This window comes from Phalacrocorax carbo, chromosome 4 (genome assembly GCF_963921805.1).
Source record: "Phalacrocorax carbo chromosome 4, bPhaCar2.1, whole genome shotgun sequence".
Taxonomy (NCBI): domain Eukaryota; kingdom Metazoa; phylum Chordata; class Aves; order Suliformes; family Phalacrocoracidae; genus Phalacrocorax; species Phalacrocorax carbo.
In genome coordinates this window covers 2189434-2213566 of record NC_087516.1, presented here as the reverse complement: position 1 = coordinate 2213566, position 24133 = coordinate 2189434, and the positions used below count along the sequence as shown (strand labels likewise).

General features: G+C 41.4%; 1 protein-coding gene across 2 annotated transcripts in view; it reads right to left on the bottom strand.

Annotated features, from left to right (window-relative positions):
* ALMS1 (ALMS1 centrosome and basal body associated protein) overlaps window positions 1-24133 on the bottom strand; it is an 82393-nt gene that overhangs the window by 37272 nt on the left and 20988 nt on the right. For both annotated transcript variants that reach the window (XM_064448818.1, XM_064448819.1), the window contains exons 4-8: window positions 15246-15363; window positions 11784-13917; window positions 8462-8621; window positions 5257-6822; window positions 4519-4649 (exon numbers count right to left, since the gene is read on the bottom strand). In XM_064448818.1, the coding sequence (XP_064304888.1) occupies window positions 4519-4649; window positions 5257-6822; window positions 8462-8621; window positions 11784-13917; window positions 15246-15363 (4109 nt within the window). The remainder of the gene's footprint in view (window positions 1-4518; window positions 4650-5256; window positions 6823-8461; window positions 8622-11783; window positions 13918-15245; window positions 15364-24133) is intronic.

The window sequence follows — 24133 nt, the reverse complement described above, 5'->3', positions numbered from 1 at the left end:
CCCTAAACTACGTACCGGTCCAATGGCCTGAGGTAATACACAGCAACTCCTACTACCGAAAGCAAGCACAGAAGTTGCTATAAACTCATCTTCCCAAGCCTTTCACATGTCTTATTGTGCTTGTTATGTGTCATCTTTCCAAAAAAGATCTGTATGGCATATGTTCCACAAGAGATTGCAGTGCAAATTTATAGCTACAACTCGGTGAACTTCCTGAAAAAGTGAAAAAGTCTAAGGAGTGGAAAAATACAGCAGATAGTGGAGGAATACAGTGTACAAAGGGAGAAGACTCTTAGGTAAGTCAAGAGACAGCTATTTGGCACCCATAAAAATACAGATGGGGTATAAGGTCCTCAATTTAGAAGGAAAATTCTTAGGTTTAATATGCTGAAACTTTACTTACAACTAACAGCAACTGATCAAAACCCCTCGATCTCAGCTGAGGGACCAAAACCAATGTACACGTACAAACCGCACAAGGAGGAGGTTAAATCTGACAGACAGGACTCCTGGAACAAAAGACCACCTACAAGTCTTTGGCTTTCCCCAGTTTCTTATTCTCAAATTCTTCTCATCTGGAAACACCTTAATGACTTCAGTAGAAGAACACTAACAGGGCTGATTTCTGGAGCCTAGGATTGACTTCTCATATGCTTTTCTTAAAAATCCCAACAACCTTCATGTCCTTCTATGGCTCTTTATGACTGAAGAGCATCACCCATCCTAGGGTGATGAAGCCTATCAAAAGAATAAATGCTCTACCACAAACTTACCTGCTCAGGTGAAAAACAGATCTCTACAACCACACCAGTATGGCCACAAATGCAGAAATTATTCACCAAACAGTAGCCTATCTAATGTCTTGGCAACTCTCTGCCTCCCTTCATCACAAACAAGTTAACTGGAGGGTGCCATCAGCTTATCACAAGTTTCACAAGACCCATCTCTGGACAATGTGAAATGTCACATTTCTTAGGCCCCTTTACAAAACATTTGCAGTTAATAAATCTGCAGCCTTTGTCTTTTCTCCCTCCTACAGAAGCCCAATGCACTTCCTCTTTCCATGAATGGCCAGTTAAGACCTTTTGGAAAAGTCAGAGTCAAATGGAGTTGGTATGAAATTTGGGGAAAAAAATGCTGTCAGAAGTTCCATGCTTGCCTAAGCAAATGTCAAGCCTAAGCCATGTCAAGTGGTAGTGTTTATTATAAAAGCATAGCAGGGTGAGTAGAGTATTTCTCTCCTTGTGTAATGGAAGAGCTATAAAATCACCAGGAAGACTCCACGACTTGAGGGTACAGAGAACAATTCACTGGGCAAGGCTTGTCAATTTTACAGAAAAGAAAACAAAGAAAATAAAATTCTGAGCTACACTCGTGAGCACCGCTTGCTATTAGAGATACCTCTTTAAAATTAAATTTTCATATTGAATGTTCCCTTTTTGTGGGCCACTATTCAGCTGAGCACTCTTGGAGCCCATTTATGTGCATATGTCCCAATCACCTCCTTAAACACTCTGCTCAGCTAGAACTTGAGAAATCATTATGATGCTTCTTTTTTAGAGCGTCTGTTAACACATCACCAGTGACAAACAGCTATCAAACATACTCGACTATCTCAAGAGATGGAACAATCTTTAGAAGTGAAAGATCACTGAGAAGAACTCTCTGAAGCTGTCCTGCTCCTTTGTTGCATTTTCTTTTCTTTTTATAGATGAGCTTCACATGCTTCCTGCAGAAAATGATAAAATATCATGGAAGTACATTATATTTCTTGAGCTGCCACCTATAAAAACAAGAGGCAGAGTCTAAAGTTTCTAAAAAGAACACTCATCATAAGCCTGCATCAGAAGCACTAAACAAAGATGACGGTGTGACAGAAGAATTGTTTGCCTGAGTGCTTGGAACAGTTGGTCTTTCTCAGTCTTTGAAGCTTAGTAGAAAAATATCTTTTCATAATCTTTGTTCTGTCCGCTTTAGGTCAGCACGTTGTCAGCTTTGCTCTATAAATTCAACAGGTGTTTTACAAGACAGTTTCCATTAAATTTATAGTAGATTATTTTTCTCAGCAATAAAACTGGTTGCATTTTTTTCAGTTAAATAGTTTTCAGCAATCTGTATTTTTCAGTGACACATTGTTTTGCTTGGAGGGAAAAGCCACATTTATCTTCAGTATAACAAACAAACCCCAGCCACCTTCATTCTGCAAATTCAAAACCATTTTTTATCTCAAATTAAAGCCATTATAAATATTTTTCAAGATCAAAGCAGCAAGTGTTGCGGTTGACCTAAAGCAATTTATCGGAATCTTGGTTTGCAAAATTATGATTAGTTTTTTCTGACTCTAAATTGGGACAAAACAATTCCTAGCTGACACTGAATCACATAAAGGTAAAACACTTGGTTCCAGTCTGTAACAAGTTAATGTTAGGGACAAGCTGTGATCTAACAAAATCTAAAAGCTGCAAGACAAAATAGCTTCAGGGCTTCTAGTTTTTGATGTGGAGATTGAAGCAAAAATGTATTTGTGGCTTTTCTGTTTTTTTTTAAGAATTGTCTGAGTTTCTAAGAATAAATAAAATAGTTAAAATATTTTTTTTTCAGGCTCCCCAGTCAAAGATTACATCAATACGTGAATAACTGAGAAGTTTGGTCTGATGTTTTTTGGAAGCTGATGTCTACTTTACTAACACTGTTCATGCCCAAGGAACTATAAAGACAAACACGGACTACTCTTAAAACACTGTTTTTCATTCTTGCCGATGCAAGGATTTGAATTAAAACTAACAAACAAACAAAACCCTACTGCTCTTCCTGGGAGGCAGGCCGTCTACAGGAAAAAAAGAAAAAAATAAGGGGAGGGAAGGAAGATACCGTTATAGCAAGGGGCGTTTGCCTGAAATACCAGATGAAGGACAAGCTATTACTGTATTTTCAAATGTAAATATTCTACATTCTCCTCAGAAACTGCCCCAACCTTTAACTCTGCCTACTTATCCAGTGTCTCTTCCACCAACTCCGAGTTCTCTATCCCACACACATGAATACATCATCCATCCACTGCTCATGTTATACAAACATCACCACATTTTTCAAGTCTGTTATTTTGTTCAAAATACTCTCTATGAATAGTGCCCTATCTTGGGATATAGGGACAGCCCCTAGAAATCATGACATAATTAGACTGGACTCCAGATGAATGCTGAAAATGGATATTTAAAGTAAAACTGAAGGTAATACACCCCTGCTTAGATAAATTCCAGTTTGGATAGACTATATATAAATTTATAAACTAGAAGTGTTCCAAAGGACATATGCAAAACATGACAATTGAATGTCAAGTTTTCACAGAGCTGTAAGAGGCTGAAAGCTCAGCTAGTCTATATATCTGCCCCAAATCATCATTAACTACACTTAGATTATTCTTTACAGATGCTTGCCCAAGCTCTTAAAAACATACTATGGACTAGACTCTTTTCAGTGGTGCCCAACGCCAGGCCAAGGGGCCACGGGCACAAGCTGGAACATGGGAAGTTCCCCCTGAACATGAGGACAAACCCCTTCCCTGTGCGGGTGCCAGAGCAGGGGCACAGGCTGCCCAGAGAGGCTGTGGGGTCCCTTCCCTGGAGACATTCACCCCCCGCCTGGACGCGGCCCTGTGCCCCTGCTCTGGGGGTGCCTGCTCCAGCAGGGGTGGGACGGGGTGAGCTCCAGAGGGCCCTTCCAGCCCCTGCCAGTCTGGGATTCTGTGATTATCACTCCATAATCTTCCTCTCATCATCGTTACCATTAAGGAGTTTCTTTTCTAATAAGACTCTTCCTCGCACTGGAAGTGCATTACCTTTGATATAGTCAATACAAAGCAGGAACAATTTACGCCCTTCTTCCCTGAAGCATCCTTTCAAAAATAAATATCACACTCCTTTGTAAACATTTCAGAACACATGGGAAGTAACACAACAAATACTGCTATCACCTAGACAATATTGCATTGAACAGTAAACTCCTTCCACAGAGGAGGTGTTTACAAGGCACAGTCAGCACATGCATAAATATTTTGTGAAAAGCGGAACTCATTATGCCAATTAAGAATCGTGAGCTGTGTGCACTTTCTCACCACAGTAACACCAGTTCTCCCATCACATCATCACTGACCTCGTCGCTGTCCTTCATACCTTCCTTCAGAACATCTTCAGTTGTGTGCCGCCCTCCACACCCCAAACCACCCTCTCACCTAAGATCTCTAACTACTGTCTGGGGAAAAACAAAAACCCAAAAACCCCACAGCAGTACATGCCATGGCTGGTCCTAAAACACATGTAGGAACTGACTAAGCCAAAACAAGCGTCCCTACTAAACGAAGCTCTCATTACTTCGCATCCCCCTCTCCCTGTCCAGCCACCAATCTTCAAAAATACTGCAGGAATACAATTCATCATTTTAAGATCACAAGCAAGACAGTAGCATTTATCTCGCACTTCAAAAATTTTCTCCAGGGCAGCTGGTTTGTCTGTTTTGTACCTTGGCTAGTGCAGATTTCTTGGCACTCAGAAGCAGCTCCGCCTTTATTTCCTTTATTCTTTGTTGGTCGTCTTCATTCAGGTCCAACACAGATTCCTGAGATTGGCTGGCCAGTCTGATCTTCACCCATGCTACATAAAGAACATAAACCAGAAAGCAGTTCCCTTTCCATTTTCTCACATCATGTATTATAACAGTTTTATAACTTAAAACCAAAACTTTGCTACGCATTTCTAGCTACCATGACTGAGGGAACAAAGACCACTATCACATACCAGAGCTGAGAGACTGACCAGGAATACAATTTATAATGGGTCTTCCGAACATTTCTTTGGAAAGATGGATCCATTGCCTGGTTCTGTCGTCTTCGCAGTCTCAGACTCAAGCTGACGCTCTTCCACACAATCCCTTCATAAATTCTTAACCTAGCACACGCCTAATAGGTACGTGGACAAAACACTTCCTCATGTCAATGTTAGGCAAAAGGAGGACTGGAAAAGTCCAATTCTATCGTGTTCTATCATACTACATAAGATGACTAAAAAACATGCATCATTTGAGCCCTGCCCCATTAAAGTTTATCATTAATAACATAATACAAACACCTCAGAGGTCCTCTTACATCCATACCCCTTAATTTCAAAGTCATTTCAAAGCAATCCCTTAAACACGTACCTAAATAAAGGTTTGCTCTTCTAACACAGCACTTGATAAAACACAACTGAGACATTTTGTTACCTCGTGCTTTCCTCTCCTCTTCATCTGGACTCTTCAGAATTTGTGTTGCATGTATCACAGGCGATCCACTTCTCAGAAGGTTTTTGACACGGGCAGCTAGTGAGTCTCCACTGCTACTGTCATCGCTCCCTTGCACACCTCCTGCCTTGCTTCCAGCTGCACTTGCTTTACACAACACACTCTGGAAGCCTCCTGCAATATCGGTGACACTGCCTGGAGGCCCTGAGGAAGCAGGATTCCCCAGAAGGTTTTTGACACGGGCAGCTAGTGAGTCTCCACTGCTACTGTCATCGCTGTCTCGCACGCCTCCTGCCTTGCTTCCAGCTGTGCTTGCTTTACACAACAGGCTCTGGAAGCCTCCCCGGACATCAGTGGCACTGCCTAGAGGCTCTGAGGAAAGAGGATTTCCCAGAAGGTTTTTGACACGGGCAGCTAGCGAATCTCCACTGCTACTGTCATCACTGTCTCGCATGCCTCCTGCCTTGCTGCCAGCTGCGTTTGCTTTAGACAACAGGCTCTGGAAGCCTCCTGCGACATCGGTGACACTGCCTGGAGGCTCTGAGAAAGGAGGATTCCCCAGCTCGGAGGTTCTCCCAGCACTGACTTCACTACTTCCATTGCTTTGTGCAAGACCCACAAAACCAGGCTGATTTCTGTCTGTAGTTACACTACTACAGCCTTCTGGCTCAGACCTTCCTACAGATCTTCCTGTCCTAAACTCTTTGGTCATTTCCTTCATCATCTCTTCCCTACTGTGGAAACTGACATCAAAAGGATTTTCCTGTCTTAAATTGCATGTGTTATAATTCAGAGCCTTTACTACTGACCCCTCTTGCATACTTCTTTGGGTCGAAGTCTCACCCCATGTCAGCATCTTCCGAAACTGAGGGACGCTGTCTTTCACTAACCGGGAATCTTCAGGGCCATCCTTTCTAATCAGCACTGGGGAAGACTCACCAGTTTCTCCAGAAGAGGCAGTGGAAAAGCCAGGATCACACCACCTGCCAGCTATATCCTCTGCCTCTGCCAAAAGCTTACGTATTTCTTGCAATCCACTAGATCCAATCAAACAATCGCTTTCTTGACCCTTATTTCTCGTACCACCCACACTCGAAGTTGGTGATCCTCTGTCAACTGCCACTTCATTTTTAACTCCAGCTGAAGACCTGGCAGTCCATCTCTGCTGGCTGCTATTAACATCTCTGGATTCATTTTTAGCTAGCAGATCCTGAACACTTTTTGCAGGAAGCATGGGACCCTCTCTGTCGGAATGGCAGTCAGGTGAAACAGCCGGCAGCTGCCGGTTCGGTTCAGCTAGTTTAGAGACAGATGAACACTCTGCCTCCCGCTGTGTGGAAAGCGGAGCAGTTATCTCCAGTTGGTGGCATGACATACTGCACTGACGCATTGGTTTGTCTCCAAAAGATCTTGAGAAGCGGGGAGAGAGTTCACGGGGTGACAGAATATCAGAGCCAGCTTCTGAACCCATTGGTATAGACGTGCTGAGAGTGGAAGCGCCGGAGTTAAAACTTGTTTGCAGAATTTCAACTGCTGACGACAATTTACCTACAAAGAAACAGAAGATTCATTAAGTTTGGGGCTCCAGAAAACAGCTGCATCAGTAAAGACTGCTTTTTCTTGTACTAGAGGGCTTGTAAAGGGAGGGAAGAATTCAAATGATGGAAAACATTTAGGAAACTGTTTTTAGAATGAGACTTGAACTGAGACTTCCATGAGAATTGTCTGCTGAAAGAAATCGCTTAGACTTAAGATTTATTTTGGATAAATATCAATGAAACTACAGAACTTTACTTAAATGACTTGCTTTTAAATAAGTGCTCAGACTATATTTTAAATAAATGTGCTTACATAAATGACATAGTGGTGCTTTAATGTCCAAATGAACACTTGGGTTATAAAATTATCCCTGTGAGAGACAGGAGGGCTGCAAGGCAGTGTTTCCAAAACATCCGTTTGGAAAAAGGCAAAGGACACACTACGGATAAGCTTGTTTCCCCCTAGTGGTTAGACAGGTCCAAAAGCAGGCGCGATGCTCTTTTAGTGTTTGGATACATAACACCTAATTGCTTAAAAAAAAAAAAAAGCCAAACACTGCTATTAAATCCGTGCAGGCAGGTACGCACAACAGCGAAAGCCAGGTCCCAAGTACGCCCGCCAACAGCTATTTCATTTGTTTCAAAGGCAATTTTGTTTTGTGGCCCAGCCACCGACAATTTCAAGTACACTAAGTAGCCCAAAGCTCAGCTGAATAGTATCTCTACCGAGGACAACTCTGCCCCTGTACCAATTCCCAAGTTGTTTCAGTTGCCAACTCTCCCACAACGCTTAAAGAAGGAAAAACAACACTAAAAGAAACCAAGCAAGCCCAACAGGCATAAGAAGAGATGCGGTTAATCACTTCTGGTTAGAAAGACAGGTCAGCGCAGGATTCTTGAAGTCACAGATATTCGAAGAGTTAGACAGGTACTCGTTGTGAAGAGCCTTCAGATCTGCTCCTCCCCACTGGGTACAAGATGCAAACACTAAAACAGAGTACGTTAAGGAGAATACACACCTGAGGGAGTTGCGATGCACATTTTCACATTTTGATGACGTACGATATGGGCCTGCCACTGAGGAGCATCTTAACCCTAACTGAGCACACTCGGTTCTTCACACAGAAGTGACTCAACACTTGTTAAGGTCTTATTGATTTTGTTTTTTCTTTTAATGTTGAGATGGATGGATTTATTTACTGATCCGGTCACTTACAAAACGCGAATGGCTTTTTGTCACACCAAGCACACCAAGAAGTCTCAGAAAGAAAGAGAAACCAAGACTAATTCCTCTCACAGGAAGAAAAAGTCTGGTAACATTTCTTTCCTCTTCAGATACAAAACATTTCCTTCTTAAGAACTCTTGTAAAAAGAGTAATAAAGAAAAAAAGATAAAATGCCACTGCACTGGCTAGAAGAGGCCACGCAGATGTGACTCCTTACTGAGAAGGCATGTTTTCAGAGGTTTTAATGCTTATTATTCCAATCTCACATTTCAAATGGGAGAAGATCAACTCACATGAATGAAACAGAGCATCACGTGAGAAGATGCACACTTGACGCTACCAGGCCAGGAGCAACCTCACAGGTGAGTCTGAAGTTCTCTGTTCTCTAAGGCTTGCACAACACAAGGGCTTCCTTCCCCATACCTTGCAGCTGCGGAGCAGTCCTTGTCAGCGTGTCGGTGGAGTCCTTCAGCATTCTAAGCTCTGAAGGGGACAATTCAACTTCCCTGATAGGTCCTCGGGGTATAAACGGCGCCAATATGGTTCCAGGTGACTGATCAATGCCAAGGTTGCGAAGATATATCTGGCAAAAGAAGAAACAAGACATCCAGATGTCAATGGATTCTGAAGTTGCATGTTTTCTGCATCACCTTAAATGCAAACAACTTGTTTTAAAACATCTTAAGCCCCAGTCACATCTCACTCGCGCTAAAACACTAAAGCAGTCATATATGAGACGTTGTCTTCAGCGCATTCTGTTCTTTGGACCATGAGTGACAAGCCTTTTTTCTAGCTAGCATGACTAGGCCTACATACTGGGCACCCCACGAGCCACGTGCAGCCCAGCAGAACTGACATATCCTGCAATCCTCATTGATTCATGTTTGGCAGCAATTCAGAAATAAGTTGCAAGAACTGTTCTGGTGCTGATGGCTTGTGCTTGAGCTCACCAACAGTTTTTTCCTGATGCTCTCCCAGCCTTTCCTTCATCACGTGCCAAAGATGGCAACTGGCAGTTGCCTGCTACCACCAAACCAGTGCCCAGCCCTCCACACAGGATCCAGAAACGATGGAAAAGGTCTGCAAAGAAAAGGCCACATGTCTTGTTCTTCTGACAACAGCTGACTGCTTATAGTCTTTTCACTTAAATGCATGCTCTGTACACTGCAGGAGCAAAAGTCTGATACTTCAGAGGAGACTGGCAAGCTTCAGTCTCCCCTGTTTCAAATTATATTTGCCAGCTGGAAGGAGAACACAAAGGTTTGGTTAAAAACCTTTTTCTTCCCCAAACAACTGCTGCACAGAAAACATTATCAGACACTGAAATTCAAGCCAGGCAGCAGGAAAGTACTTCACTCTTAAGGACAGGTTCAATACGGGCTAGCCCTCAAGGCAAATAGTTGGGAACCCTTTTGTCAAAGCTGGTTAAAAAACACCATGAAACAGGTTTTGTGATGTTGCTGTAGGGAATAAACTTGTGCCGGCCAAGGGGTAGAATCACTTTCTGCTGTTGATCATTCTATGAAGAAATACAGGCAGCCTAATATATAATTGCCCATCTACTCGGCATCCTAGCGCGCAATGAACAGATTTCATCAGTACCTCAAATCTCCCTGGCTATGAAACCATTTCTGGATACAACCTACTGCACTAGCTTAAGTCTATAAAATGTAAGATACTCAAGTGTACGAATTCTATGTACAATGAAGACAGTTTTACTAGCACAGCTAAAGCAACAGCCCCTTCTTAGTGAAGATGGTATAAAACAGGTGTCTTTCCCTCTTCCATAAGTACAGAACAAAACAAGCACTATATATGCGTGGTATACAAATGCTATCCAAATGCAACTTCATTAACATTAAACAAAGCAGTTTATAGATGCTAAATAAAAATCATACTCCAAACCTAAAACTCTGCAATATACTAGAGAAAAACCTAATGAGGATGAGACCAACTCTCTGTGCAGCTCAGGGAGATTGTCAGCTCGGACACACACAGCATCATTGCCTGTATTAATGTACTTTGAAAGCTGCAGGAGTCTCGTGGAGGTAACAGCCTACCAAAGGCTGTCTAGGATCTCCTGAGAAAGTAATTTCTTCCCTTTTAAGACAGCATCTAAGTTTACATACAGATATTTTATGTTAGAAAGAAAACAACCCCAAAATTTGCCTTGACTTAATCCCCTGCAGGGGCAAATTCATTTCAACTCACCTACACTATGTCCTAAACTAGCCAACAAAATAAAATAAATTACCTTATGCATCTTAGGCAACTCTATTTCCTATGTTTTTATTACAAACCTACATATTAATAGCCATATGTGTGACCTAATCTCCTTTATCTTGTCAATGATTTATGAGAACGGAATTCCCAGAACTAGGCCTGGAGAATGTGCTTGATTATAGTCATTAAAAAAAGGAGGTAACAGACAACCTTTACATCTCATTAATTTCATTTCAAATATCCTTCCTACAATATTTGTATTTGTTTCAACACGTATTTTCAGAGACAACTCAGAGAAGAGTGCTTCTAAAACATGGTTCCAAAGACCTAATGATTATAGGAGTCATCTTGTGAGAGGAACAGCCACTTACTCAGAAGATAATTACATGTTTATCATTAACATAAATCTGCATTTAATTTTCTCTACCACTCAACAGCTATTAGTATAGTTAACATGGCTGCCACAATCTGCCCTCCATTCTCACCAACCATCCTAAAATGGGGAAGGGAGGAATGAAATCTGCATTAGCCAAATAAGCTATAAAGGAGGAAAGGCATGAAGAGGCTTCGAACATCCTTCATGAGCCAAAGAATCAAGATTTATGCCGTACATCCTGGAACAAAGTGAACAAGCAAAGAGAGTATTTATAGGGAAAAAAAGGCAATTTGATTTGCCAAGGAGTTCTGTGTTGGTTTTGCTATTATTGCAGATCTGTGGGTGTGTGAAGTTCATCTCTCTTCTGCAGCCTAGCATTTCCTTAGTCAGCAGTTGAGTCTCAATCTCATGTTTGGATAATTATAACCTGATCTTTTGAAAGAATCTGGAAGATCAGAAATGGCTCATCAGTGCTCTGCTAAAAGCTATAATCAATATATTTACAAGTCTTTCATCAAACAGATTTCACTTTTTATCAGCAACACTATGTCCTGTTCTTATGTCTTGTACGTTCCACCCCCATTTGCCACCAATCTTTACATTCCTCTTGCGTTCTGTTACCATGATACTATCATCTATACCTGGAAAAAAAACAAACAAAAATATTTCCCATATACAACCCTTTCTTTGCCCATGTTAAATATTACCTAAAATTATTTCTTCCACCTCTGTGTCTAAGATACACTGAAGTAATATGATGGATGAAATTCACCATGGCACAGAGCAGCATAAAACCTTTTCATTTGGTCTGCAGGGATGCAGACCCTACCAGAGTCTCCTAAAACAACAGTGGGAAAAAATGGCCTAACTCCAAAACCAGAGTTTAAAATTAGAACCAGTTATAAAGGGTCCTGGTTTTAGACTTACATAAAACACATATTTGCTAGTATTTCTAGAAGAATAATTATCGTGTGGTAGGTTCCCAACGTGACTGGATATCGGAAACTAACTATAAGCATGCTCATGTCTCGTTCCTGTGGTCCCTTCTGCACTCTGTCCTGCTCCCTCCATAACAGCCAAGTGTACTCTGATCTCTACGTAATCAAAAGGTAAAGAGTTACACATTTTTGTTAGAAACTAACTTACTGGGATCCTTTCTTCAATATTAAGCTCTTCTTTCACTGGAGTTTCCAAAGAAGTTGATCCAACGGGGATGAAGTTACCCTCTTTCGCACTGGTGAAGAAGTGCCTGGAAACCACTGAAGAGCACCCTGCAGAGCCCAGGCTCCCTTGGCTGCTTTCCCCAGAACTAACAGGAAGATTCAAACTATCTGGGGAAATATCATCATATTTGTCCATGCTGATGTGGCCAGTAGGAATATCTAGGTTGTGAGACTGTCCGTGATTTTCAAAAGCATCACAATTCTTCTGGTCCTCAGTTGGAGAGTTTCCATCCTCTCTAAGAAGCTGAGCAACTCCTTCACCAGAAGCAAAAACGTTTGGGTCTGAACTTTGTCCTGTACGATTACTTTCTGCATCTTCACCACTAGATCCAGAAACCATCTCAGCTGCAAACTTTTGCATCATGGAGCCTCCTGAAGTATTTTCAGACACTCCTAAAACGTTACTTTTTTCTTCTAGAGGCTGCACCACCTCTGTTGAGTTTGGTGGTGGAATAACTTCAGCCAAGGACATGTTCCTACTGGAAACATTTACCGCATTGTCAGACTGAGATCTAGTAAGAGGGTGGGCAAGCAGTAAGTTTTTATTATGAAAACATAAGCTTCCCAGGGAACCTGTCTCTCTAGAGAAAGCAGCAATGTAATCTTTGGGGTCTCTAGCGCTTTTTTGTATTGACAAAATCTCCTTTGAAGAACTGGCAATTGCACTGTAGGCTTTCCTTCTAGGAGAAGCTCCACCTGGGTCACGCGACGTTGCTGCACCAGACACCTCCTCTGGCTGGCTCACGTTCCAAGCCTCTACCTTCTCCATGAAACTAAGCGATGGGAGAGACCGAATTCTTCCAGTGTGGGGATATTTCAAGGACTCAAAGTGTTCATTGTTTTCTTTCTGATCACATTGGAGTGAATGTGGCTTCTCAACAGATACAGGTGTACCGGTAGACGAGTTCCCTGGAGTTTCTTCATTTAAGCATGAAGGAGAGGCCTGGATATCTGATTTGATCACAAGGACACCAAGTTCTTCTGCCATAACATTTTTCTTCAGAAGTATCCCTGGGGTGGACTGATAGCTTGGATGAATAAATTGCACAGAGAATGAGCCATCACCTACAAGGTTAAAGGAAGGGGAAATGCCTGTAACTTTATGTCCCCTTTCTATGGAAAAATCTGAAATAGTTAATTCAGTCCTGCTTACTCCAGGTTCTACTTGCACCGGGGCATCCTCACTGCATGGAGGAGCTTCCATGTCAGTCACAGCTACTTGTTTAGGGGCACAATCGCTGGTGCTTGTCACAGCAGGGATAAACTCCTCTCTCTCAAATCTCACTGCAGGGGATAGCCGTTTCCGTTGATGATCTAGGAAAGCTCCCTGGAGTTCCTCAGCAACAGCCACGAACTTCAAGCTTTCAGAGCCATTTAAATCCACTTTGCATTCCTTCAATATTCCTTCACCTGTTCCCAAAGTCTTGGCAGAAAAAACATCTCGTGCATCTGAATTTTTACAATTGTCTTTCCTCAAATCATCAGATAAATTATTAGATAAATCAAGCTCAGGAACCTTTTTTTTTTCCAGCTTCTCCAGCTGCATCGTGCACCCTTCTGACTCGCCCTCAGCCATTTTTACCTTTTCTTTTTGCACCTCTCTCTCCCTTTTTTCTGAATTCTTACTCAATGCTGTTTTACAAGAGGAGTTTTCTGAAGACGAGAACTCATCATGCCTCAGGAACCCTTCTTCTTTCTCTGAAGCTTCCATTTGGTTCAGTCTATTTGCCTCGGTTAGCGTCACCTTTGAAGTGGAATTTGCTAAATTGTCACTCGTTTGGGGAATCCATGCCTTCTCACTAGTATCACTTTTACAGTCTTCATTTGCCTCCTTGTTCGCAAGCCGTTGGCCAGAAGAAGAGGTTTGCTGAGACAAACAACCACTACAGCTGGCATCACAAGGTTCCACATGCCTGAACGGAAGAGGATGCTGGGACAGCGTAAAGCAGCCACTGGGTGCATCAGAGGGAGATTCTGCGCCTGTCAGCGACACAGCTTCACGGACATGCGAAGGCCCCGAGTGCTCCTCAGACACACCAGAAACATCAGGGACTCCTCTGTAAAAGGCAGGAAAAGTAAGTGAATTTCTGTTCGTGTTTTTTATTTCAATGTCCCTATCCTGTGCTTTAACCTAAGAGGCAAAAGTAAAACTTCACTCAAATAACCGGGGCTTAGCAACATACACATAAATACACCCCTGAAACAGGCCAAAATGTGAAGAAATGTAAAGAAGGTCCAAACAACACCAAAAAGCCCTACTGCCCTACAAAATCATGGTCTGAAAATTACATTAGTTTCTATTTCGTATGTCAATATTTTTCAACCTGTTTAGAACCGCAGTATTTTTTACAAATAGGCTGTTTATTAGTTAAATAAAATATAGGAGTTGCTTACACACATATATAAATCTGTGTGTGATTTTTATTTTACTACAAATCACCTACTTCCGTTTCATTATATCAACTATTTCTTTAAAGGATATAAAGTAAGGCAGGTCTCAGGGGAACACATGCAACAGATTCCTATAAAATTCTAGTATTTTTACTGTGGATTTGGAATTCATGGTGAATCCATATGAAAATGATCATCAAACCCCAATTAATATTACTCCCTGCAAGTAGATCACCAGCTCTGGTGGAACTAAGTTCTGATCCACGAAGTGAAGTCGCAGCGTATCACATTAGGGAACAAACCTGTCTCCTGTCACACCAAAAAAAGTACAAGGAAGGATGTAGAAAGTACATCAATAACATTGTAAATATGTGTATTTATACACACACTTTTTTTCCCCTCTTTTTAATAAAGGGCAGAGGATTTCTTGCCTTCTTTGCACAAAAGGGATCATTTGTCACACCTTGAAATGAAGGCTCGGACAAAGACTTTTACTGAAATAGCTGCTTCTTTATGAATTCACACTTTATATAAAAATATGTATTTTAAATTATACATATTGCTCCAGTATATACAAACCACAATATTATCACATGTAGATGTATGCATGTATTTACTACTGTAAATACACGTTGGATCTGACTTTTGCCCCCAGAATTTCATGAAGTTTATTTCAGAGTCTAAGAAAGCTAAAACGATGCCTGAGAGGGTAGAGTTCCTCATTTTCCATTTTACTTCAGGTGCACTAAAGGTGACAAGTTCAGAAGAGGCTTGTCCTGGTTTTCCCTTGTGCAAACTCTTCTGAAGGCAAAATAAAGAGACAAGTAGAACTCTGACAATGCCTTCTCTCTATACAAAACAAAGAAAGAGCAAACCACACCTTTGTCTTACTTCTGTGACCATAAACTGTAATTATTTAATTATCAAATGCAGGACAGGTCATGGCCACTCAGGAAAAAAGGTTTGCATTCTGTCACGACACCAGGTATCCTACCTTAAGGGAATAAAATTCATTTCTGATTGCGGGAGAAGCGTCTCATCTGAAAATCTTTGGCCTTGCGTTGAATACATCAGCAGTGGAAGACGGGGAGGGAATTGACTGTCCTGAATATCTGTTAAAAATAACAATAACACAGTAATGAAAGCTTGCCAAGCAATCCCTCTTTAAACTGCTCTGCCAACTAATACAGCCTTCAACATTCAAAAACAGGCCAACTGCAGTGAAGATGATGTAATCTCATCACTTAAATCCTCTGCTGAAGCGTATTCCCTCATGTATTAAATTCAGCTTTCTTATCACGTATCAAATTCAGGTTCCTTCTCATCAATCTCAAAACACTACATAACACTGACATCTCTAACTTACCCTCTTTATCCTTAAATTCTTTTTGCGCACATCCCTGTCCTTCTCTTCTCACTAGTCAGCGCCTCCCCTCGTGATTTTCATGCACTCTGTGCACGTCGGAGAACGTCCACAGGGCTTCTGCCCAGATCACCATTTACTTCTTTAAAACCCAAGAAACCCCACTGATACCTTTCCCAATCTCCAGTTTTCCTTAAATTTTGACTATAGCAAAGGCTGCATGGGGTTTTTTCTTTAGGGTTTCAAGATACAAGTAATAATAAAACTTAGTCATCACAATTATACTAGTACCACTGCCTACTACTGTAGCAATAAATTTTAGTTTCTATCATATATTTCTTTGTTCTTTGAGGTAGTTGGCACTTTTTTTTTCATCTGACTGCTTACAAAACCAAACAGAAATGTTTTATACCACAAAAATAAAACCAATCATAAGCTGGTATCTGATAAGTGTACATGACTATGTACACATTTTGATGGACACAAAAAAATTTCTTCCAATATTTTGATAAGTAAGCATTTTCTTTAAGCAAAAAAGCTATTTGTATGACCTTCAGAACAAGAATACGCATGCATTTAATTTAGATTCATTATTTTCAACCATCCCAGACAAGCCATACTCTGTCACTTACAGAAGCATAATCACATCAGAAAAGACGACAATTACATCCAAAGAATCAAGTTTACATTACGTCAGCTTTATCCTGAGGCTTTCTGCAGCCTGTGTTACACCACCTGATGAGTGATACCCAACCACGAGATGACCTTTTTGATTCATTTTTAATTTAATACTTCCAATTAACATTTTTTTAATTACTTTATAACTCTATGTAGTGAGGGGATAATTACAGGGATAGAAATAATTCTACATCACACAGCAAAGCTGGCTCAAAATTTGGATGCCCCCTAGTCCCACCTCATCAGCAGCTTGAAAAATAATAATATGATTGCTCTACAGTTTCAAAGATTCCCTTCTATCTCAGCAGCTGTCTCTGCCACATGGCCAGCCTAATGGCTCCTAAAGGAAGCCAAATTTATACTTTAGCATCTGTAGTACAGATGGCACAAACATGCTACAGCAACTTAAGTGGGGAGTCTTTGTTTTCCTAGCACCCAGTACCTCTTCAAAGCTAAGCTCTCCCTGTCACTTTATTAGAGAAATGCATTGCACTAGTCACCACTCCGTTGCACTCCCATCCGAAATATCTGCAATACCAAACAAGAATGAAAACTAAAACAAAAGCCACCTGCTTTTCTGGAAGTTTATAGGAAAGGAAATTACATGTATCTTCAAAAAACAGGTATGAATAGCTACTCCTGAGCAACGTGACAGGAGGCAGCATTCAGAAGAGGCTTCAAGGTAGACTGGGAAGCACCTGCGCAAAGCTGGGTGAAAAAATAATTATAACACATATGGAAGTGTAAAAAATGTAGTGGAGAAAATGGCAGCATCAGCACAGAAGGAGCAGGAGCCAAGAAAATAAGGAACAAGGTCAGGGATGTCTCAGGGCTCTGTCATATTATAGGGCATGACCAAGGTTGCAGTGGTCTAATGTACCAGACTAATTGGTACTTATGTGATTTTAATCACAATTTGAATCATGATTTAAAATCATGGAACAGGAGACTGATCTAATTCACTGTAATGTCCTTAGCATTTATTTATAATGTACTTTGTTTTCCGTAAAGAGATTTGTTTTCAGTGGCCAATACTGACTTAGAACCAAAGAGAGCTTGCACATTAGATTCCCTACTCCCAACCACTAACTGGGAGCAGACAGTATTTACAAGGCATTTACTGAAACATTTATTCTGTTTAGAGTACATTTACTAAACAATTTTTTGTTGCTATACTTGAAAATACCAAGTAGATTAACCATACTTAGCTTGGAGACAGAACTGCATTAAAGATGCAGAAACACGTATTTTAAGACATATTAAGCAAGTTGAAATCTAAACTATCTTAGCTGTGTTAGATATACTTTTTCCTCCCAAATCTTGTTTTACATTTAAAATTATATAAGCGAACAAAGGCGATAGTAATTACAATTATTGAATTAGACTTGTCATCTCACATCATGATACACCTCATGCTTTCAGAACTGGCGTCTCATTTTTATTATACAATAGAAGAGAAAAATAAGTTTTCCTGATTTTCAGCTTAACTTCTTTGCTTTGAATGAATGTTTTCAAGCTAAACTGAAAATCAGGAGTCATCAAAGAAAAAGCTTTTCTACACAATAAAAAAAACTGTGTGTGCCTCCTTGTAAATGAAGAAACAAGAAAAACTGAGGGAGGGAACCAAAAGTAATTGAAAGAGAAAAAAAAAAAACCAGTCAAATGCTGTGGAAAAATATATCTTGCCAAACAATTTTAATGCATCTACACATGTATTGATAAAATAAATGTGCATATTCACATATATACACATAGACACAATACAAGTCACAACATTTGGCTGATAAATCAATGCTTTAAAGATATATCAACAAAAATTTAAGTCCCACTCAACATTTGTATTAAGAAAGCCAACCCAGTACTCGAACAGATGAAAAATGATTTAGCATTCTCCAAGCAGAATTACAAACAGGAACCCTCACCGCACCAGTACGTATCTAGTGAGTCCCTTCAAGAGCTGTTCTTGTCCGCGCTCTGTTTGAAACTTCAGAAATCCTGAAGTTCTCAGAGAGAGGGCACACAGATGAGGCAGCTATTTGCCAAGCAATAAACATCGCATTGCGGAGACCGTCGACACAGGGCAGGCTGGGTCACCTGGCGTCACAGCATGGCAAAGGATATACGTTTCAGTATAGCTGAAGTCTGGCCATACACTGGTGGGAACCACGTGGGCCAGGAAATCTAAGAGTCAAGGACTTCCTCAGAAAGCAACAACTCGGATGAGGACTTGGGGTCATGACGAACAAGCCACTGACAGGAGGCCAGTGCAATACTGTATCCAAAATGGCAAGCAAATTTGCCATGTATATGAAAAGAAAAATACCGAGTAAGTAGTAAAAAGGACTATTCTTTCCAACCTTTTACTGAAATTACTATGGAACTGGTATTTGCAGATTCTGATGACCATAACGCCGTATTTGTAAATACCACAGGAGGGTCAGGGAAGACAGCTAAAAGACTGAAGAAACACGCCTCATCACAAGAACCTCCTGGTCCTAAATCTGTTTAGGATTCAATCAGTCAAAGAGAAGGTTATGGGTGACTTGATTACATTTGCACATATGTATGCAAGAACAGAAATTTGGACATTAAGACCATTTCAGTCAGATAATATGTAACAAGAATCCAATGTAAAACACCAAAGCTATGCAAACCTAGGTGACAAATAAGACACTTTGGAGTGCATCAACACGATACAACAACATAGCTGGCTTTCTACAAAACGCGCAAGGCCATTTAGATAGATCATTAATGGCTTCAACAGTTATTTGAATGGCACAAGTAAGTGTTGCTTCAGTTCCCTCTCTTCCCGCCCCCCTCAGTCTCTCACACGTAGTCCTGAACAAGAGCCCCTGAGTTCTCTCTCCATCTCCACTTGAAGCAGTAAGGCTACTCCTCAGCAAGAAGGGACCGAGCCCATCTCTCCACCCCAGCCCAGAGAGGTGTTTCTTCCTCCTTTTTTTGTGCAGGCAAGAGAACTCTGATCCAGCTGAAATGTAACCACCTCCATTTCCAACACCACCACCACATTTCAGCCTGAACACAAGCTGATCTGCCTGCACGACTCCACTCGGTGGGTTTAGCAGAAGTGCTGCAGCAGGAACAAGTATGCAGGACAAGGAAAAGCCAGCCTCTTCATTTTCAGTGGCAGACTTTAGCTCACTAAATATACTGCAAAACTGCACCCTCAGACTGGCCTCCGTTTCAGGCAGTCTTGCTCCTCCAACTTCTCCAGAGAGCGTTCTGGTTTTGCCGTGTAGCAGAAATCTGCCTCAGGCTGACAGTACCCTACCTTCCCCAGAGGTTTCCAGTCAGAGGAACTGTGGTGGTGATCACAGACTTGAAGCAGCAGATGACTGACAAGGCCAGGAAAGAAGAGCGAGGAAAAAAAGAGAACAGAAAGAGAGAGGAAAGAGAATAGTCGAGATTCATTGCAGCCTGGAAACCCTCTTTTCCAGCTTGCCCCCTGCAGTAACCTGCAGAGGTGACCTGTAAAAGCCCCCTTATGGAGTTCAATAGATTACATTAAACTGGGGCTACAAAACTAATTTTTTTAAATCTATATAAAAATACAACTCCAGCCATGCCACATATTCTACCTCCTCCGGCTTTTATTAATGTTTTCTTATCTTGGAGCACACGAACTCTAATGCTTTCAGTAACTTCTTTTCTTCAGGAGGCAGAAAGATCATGGCTATCATATTCTGGATGCTTACGATGATTTAGGGGCTCATTAGGCTCAGCCATAACCTAGGTTTTGCAGGCAGAGAAGCAGGTGCTCGATGCTTAAAGCAGCAAGTGACGTCAGTACAACACTCTTCAAGCATCTTGTGTCAAAACAGTAATTCTTCCCGCTGTCGCTCTGAAGGTCAAAAGCTTCCTCACAGTTGAATTCACTGAACAAGCAAAGCTGGGCATGCTACTTCATCTTACAGCCTGCTGACAATTCTGAATGCCAGAGTCAACTTGCCATTTGTGGAAGATAAAAAAGGAAGGCAAAACAAAAACAAAACCTTCTTGGCTTTGTCAATCTGTTCCACAATGTAGCAGGAGCAATTTCAATACAACTGTCATTGTGATTTCCCCCACCCAAAATGAAATTCAAACACTTTCTGAAGAGAAGAAGGAATAAACTAGTATTATAGCTTATGTTTCTCCCTTCCCTTTCACCTTTCCTCCCGTATCTGGAAATTTTAGTGCATGTTCAAAAAGGCTGTAGTTTCTGGCACACTCACTAGAGAGCAACAAATAAAATACCAGCAGTGTACAGAAATCTTACATCTTTGCATCACATTATAAAGGCTTATGCTTTCTCTTTAATTCCAGTTGCAACCAAAAAGCAAACTTTGACATATATCAGGAAATTTTTCTTGATTAAATGGATTCCAGTTCTGCAAACCACAATAATGTGGACAAAATGCTATAAAATATACTAAATACAACAATCCTATACAGGGGACGTAGGCAAAGACAGAGCATGCCCAACCTACCATGCCCTTCTGCTTTTTAATATCTGTCTTAAACCTGAATTTTCTACATGGCAAAACAAACAAAAAAATGGGGTTTCGTTCAATATTAACCAATTCTAGCCAGACAGCAACTCACTGTGATGTACACATGGCTTTTAATTACAAAGCTGTCTGTCGGCCCAAACATGAGATAGCCAGGAGTGCTTTTTATTTCATCAAGGAGAAAGCCTCTTCAAAAACATCTCAGAATTAGTTCCAAATCCACAGCCGCTGGCAATCAATTCAGCCATACCAAGCTGGTCTGCCTGTGCTGTTATGCTAGAACAGAACATCACTTCATCTTCCTAACACGTTGTCTTAAAAAGGCTTAGGGCAGCAAGCGGACAAGGCTAAGTGTTCAGCGTAGGCTACAAGCAACGTATTAACTCTGTATTGGCAAATGTTTGGGATTTCCAGTAAACTACCTGAAGTTTCTAAGAAACAGAAATGCTAGTTGTCTGTTTTATGCCTTTGTATCACACACAGGGTTTTAAAAGTTCCTTCAGCAGTGGATTACCTCTACAATAGCTAACCTCGTCCCAGATTCTGCCTTTACAGACAGAAGCCATGTTCTGTCTTGTTCTTCTTCATGGAAATCCAGGTATATTCACCATCATAAGGTTTACAGAGAACCATACACAAGAGAACCCCTGAACAAGTAAAACAACAGGTTTGAGCAGAAAAACAACAATTTTTTGAACCAGATAATCCAAGTTAACAAACCAAATTCAATCTTTGAAGAAAGCCTAACAGGAGACACAAGAGATAATTGCAGCCATCAGTATAAGACCTACAGCAGAAGGCACTGAGCCTTGGGCCTCAGACGGCTTCGGTACGAACCAGAACCTCTGGACCCAGATCTGCCAGAGATGTTCTCCCTCCCCTCACAGGCTCCTTCACAAAGCATGGACCAAAGCATTACCAAAATAACCACAAGAACTGATGAAAATGAGCAAGAGCTGTACGTTGTAATAACAGACAAACTCATAAAACCCTCAGGAGTTGCCATGAATGTCTACCAGGCTATTCCCAAGGCAATTTCAACTCATCCCCTTAAGCAGTTGTTTAACTTCAGAACAAACAAAAACCCAAAAAGCAACCTACATACAAGTAAGATTACGCAAGCAGGTACAGGAATGGCAAATTGCAAGGTGAACTTGCAGTTAACTGGAAACAATGCAGGTTTGTTTTAAAATATCCCAAGCAATCATGTCATTTGCCTGTAATAATTTTGTTTGTTCATGAAAAAATGTAGCCCAATGGTGTAGTGAAAGCAGCTTTAGAAGCACCTTTATTCAGCAATTTTGGTTACATCCTGGAAAAGTGAGTCACAAATATAATAACTGAATGGGCGGGGTAACGCTTGAGTTTGGGGAATGATCCTCTAAGGGATACCAACACAAAAAGAAACACTTTGGGCTTAGTAACAGCATTGTTAAGTTACGCATTTCCAAGGAAGTGTATGCACAGAGTCTGGGTGGGGTATCATAAAAGTGAAGAAGAAAGGAAAACAAGCGTTATCAGCAGGTAAGAAGTTAACAGATGACATAACAGTAAGTTACAGTATACATACACAAAGGTTTGTGCAGGAAAAACTAACAATTCAACTGGAATTGAGACAGAGCTAACTTTGAAAGTCAACAGTTAACATGCAGCACATGATTGAATTTGATATTAGAACTCTGCTCCGCGCTGGGGCAACCTCACCCCGAGTGCTGTGGGCAGGGTTGGGCACCGCAGGACATTGAGGGTATAAAGCTACTGGAGAGTGTCCAGAGGAGGCCACGGAGTTGGGGAAGGGTTTAGAAGGGAAACAGTACGAGGAGCAGCTGAAGTCCCTTGGGTTGTTCAGCCTGGAGCAGAGGAGGCCGAGGGCAGCCTCATGGCGCTCTGCAGCCCCCTCCCGAGGGCAGGAGGAGGGGCAGGGCTGGTCTCTGCTCTCTGGTGACCAACGCCAGGGCCCGAGGGGATGGCAGGGAGATGTGCCAGGGGAGGGTTAGGCTGGGCATTAGGAGAAGGTTCTTCCCCCAGAGGGTGGTGGAGCCCTGGCACAGGCTCCCCAGGGAGGCATCACGGCACCAGCCTGGCGATATTCCAGAAGCACTTGGCCAAGGCCCTCAGAGACACGGTGTGAATTTGGGGTGTCCTGTGCAGGGACGGGAGCTGGGCTTGGGGATCCTTGTGGGTCCCTTCCAGCTCAGGGCATTCCATGGTTCTATGTACTAGCACTTGGGAGTTGGGCGGGGAAGAAATCTATGCCTAAATGCAGCAACTGCTAATTTAAGAGTGGAACCACTGGATAACAATCATGTCTGGAGGTCTGGTGAACAGCTGTTTAGCATAGTAACTTGGATGCGTAAGGAAGCAGAATTGCAATAAATGGAAATTACGCAACTGAAGTAAGGCAAGCAAGGAAAATGTTCTAGCTTGAGTAACTAAAATAGCTATCGATAACAGTCCTGGCTAATTTTGTATTCTGTAGATAGCACAGAAGAGAAAGTAAACCACTTCAGCAGTATGATATTGTTAACCATACATTGCTTAGCTCTGTTTTTGCTGGTTGTCATTTCATTAAATGTGCACACAGAAAAAGGGAAAGATGTAATCCTTTACAGATTAATTGCCACAGTTTAAGCTTGAAGTTAAAAAACAAGAGGATAATGTGAGCAAATAAAGGTAATAAAGAAAAAATGGATCTGATGAAAGTTGGCTTTATTTCCAGGAGAAACAAGTTTATCTTGTTGGGGACAGACGTGTTTCCTATGATTAATAGCAGTGAGTGAAAAAAGTGGGTGTCTCCGTTTCCACCATTTTGAGGATTATTAGAAATCATTGCAAAGAATCAGTAATACAGTTTCGGTCTTAAGATGCAGAGAATAATGCCACGTTATTAAGAGAAGTTTTCTTTTTCAAAGATGTCGTACTACCAGCGGACTAAAAACTATGCCACCAGAACTGACCAGAATACTCCGACTCCACAGATAAAAATGAATGTGACCAAGAACAGATAGAGGTGAAATATTAAATCTTAGCTCTTCTAAAGTAGAGGTGTTAGAACTGGAAGATATTACTGGCGGTAATGTAAATTGCACCCAAATGCAAGAGGTAGCAGTAAGGACTACTAATAAAATAATAAACACTATAAGTAGGAGGTTATTGCCACAAAAAGATAAATAATCTGAACAGTCATTTGCAGGGGCAGGGGGGGAGAAGGAGAAGGACGCAGGGCAGAGAAAAAACCAGAACAAGTGTCTGGGTTGGTGTGTTCTGTTCCATGCCTGAATTTACAACCATGTCATTAGGAGAACTAAAACCCAGGATATTTTATGTCAA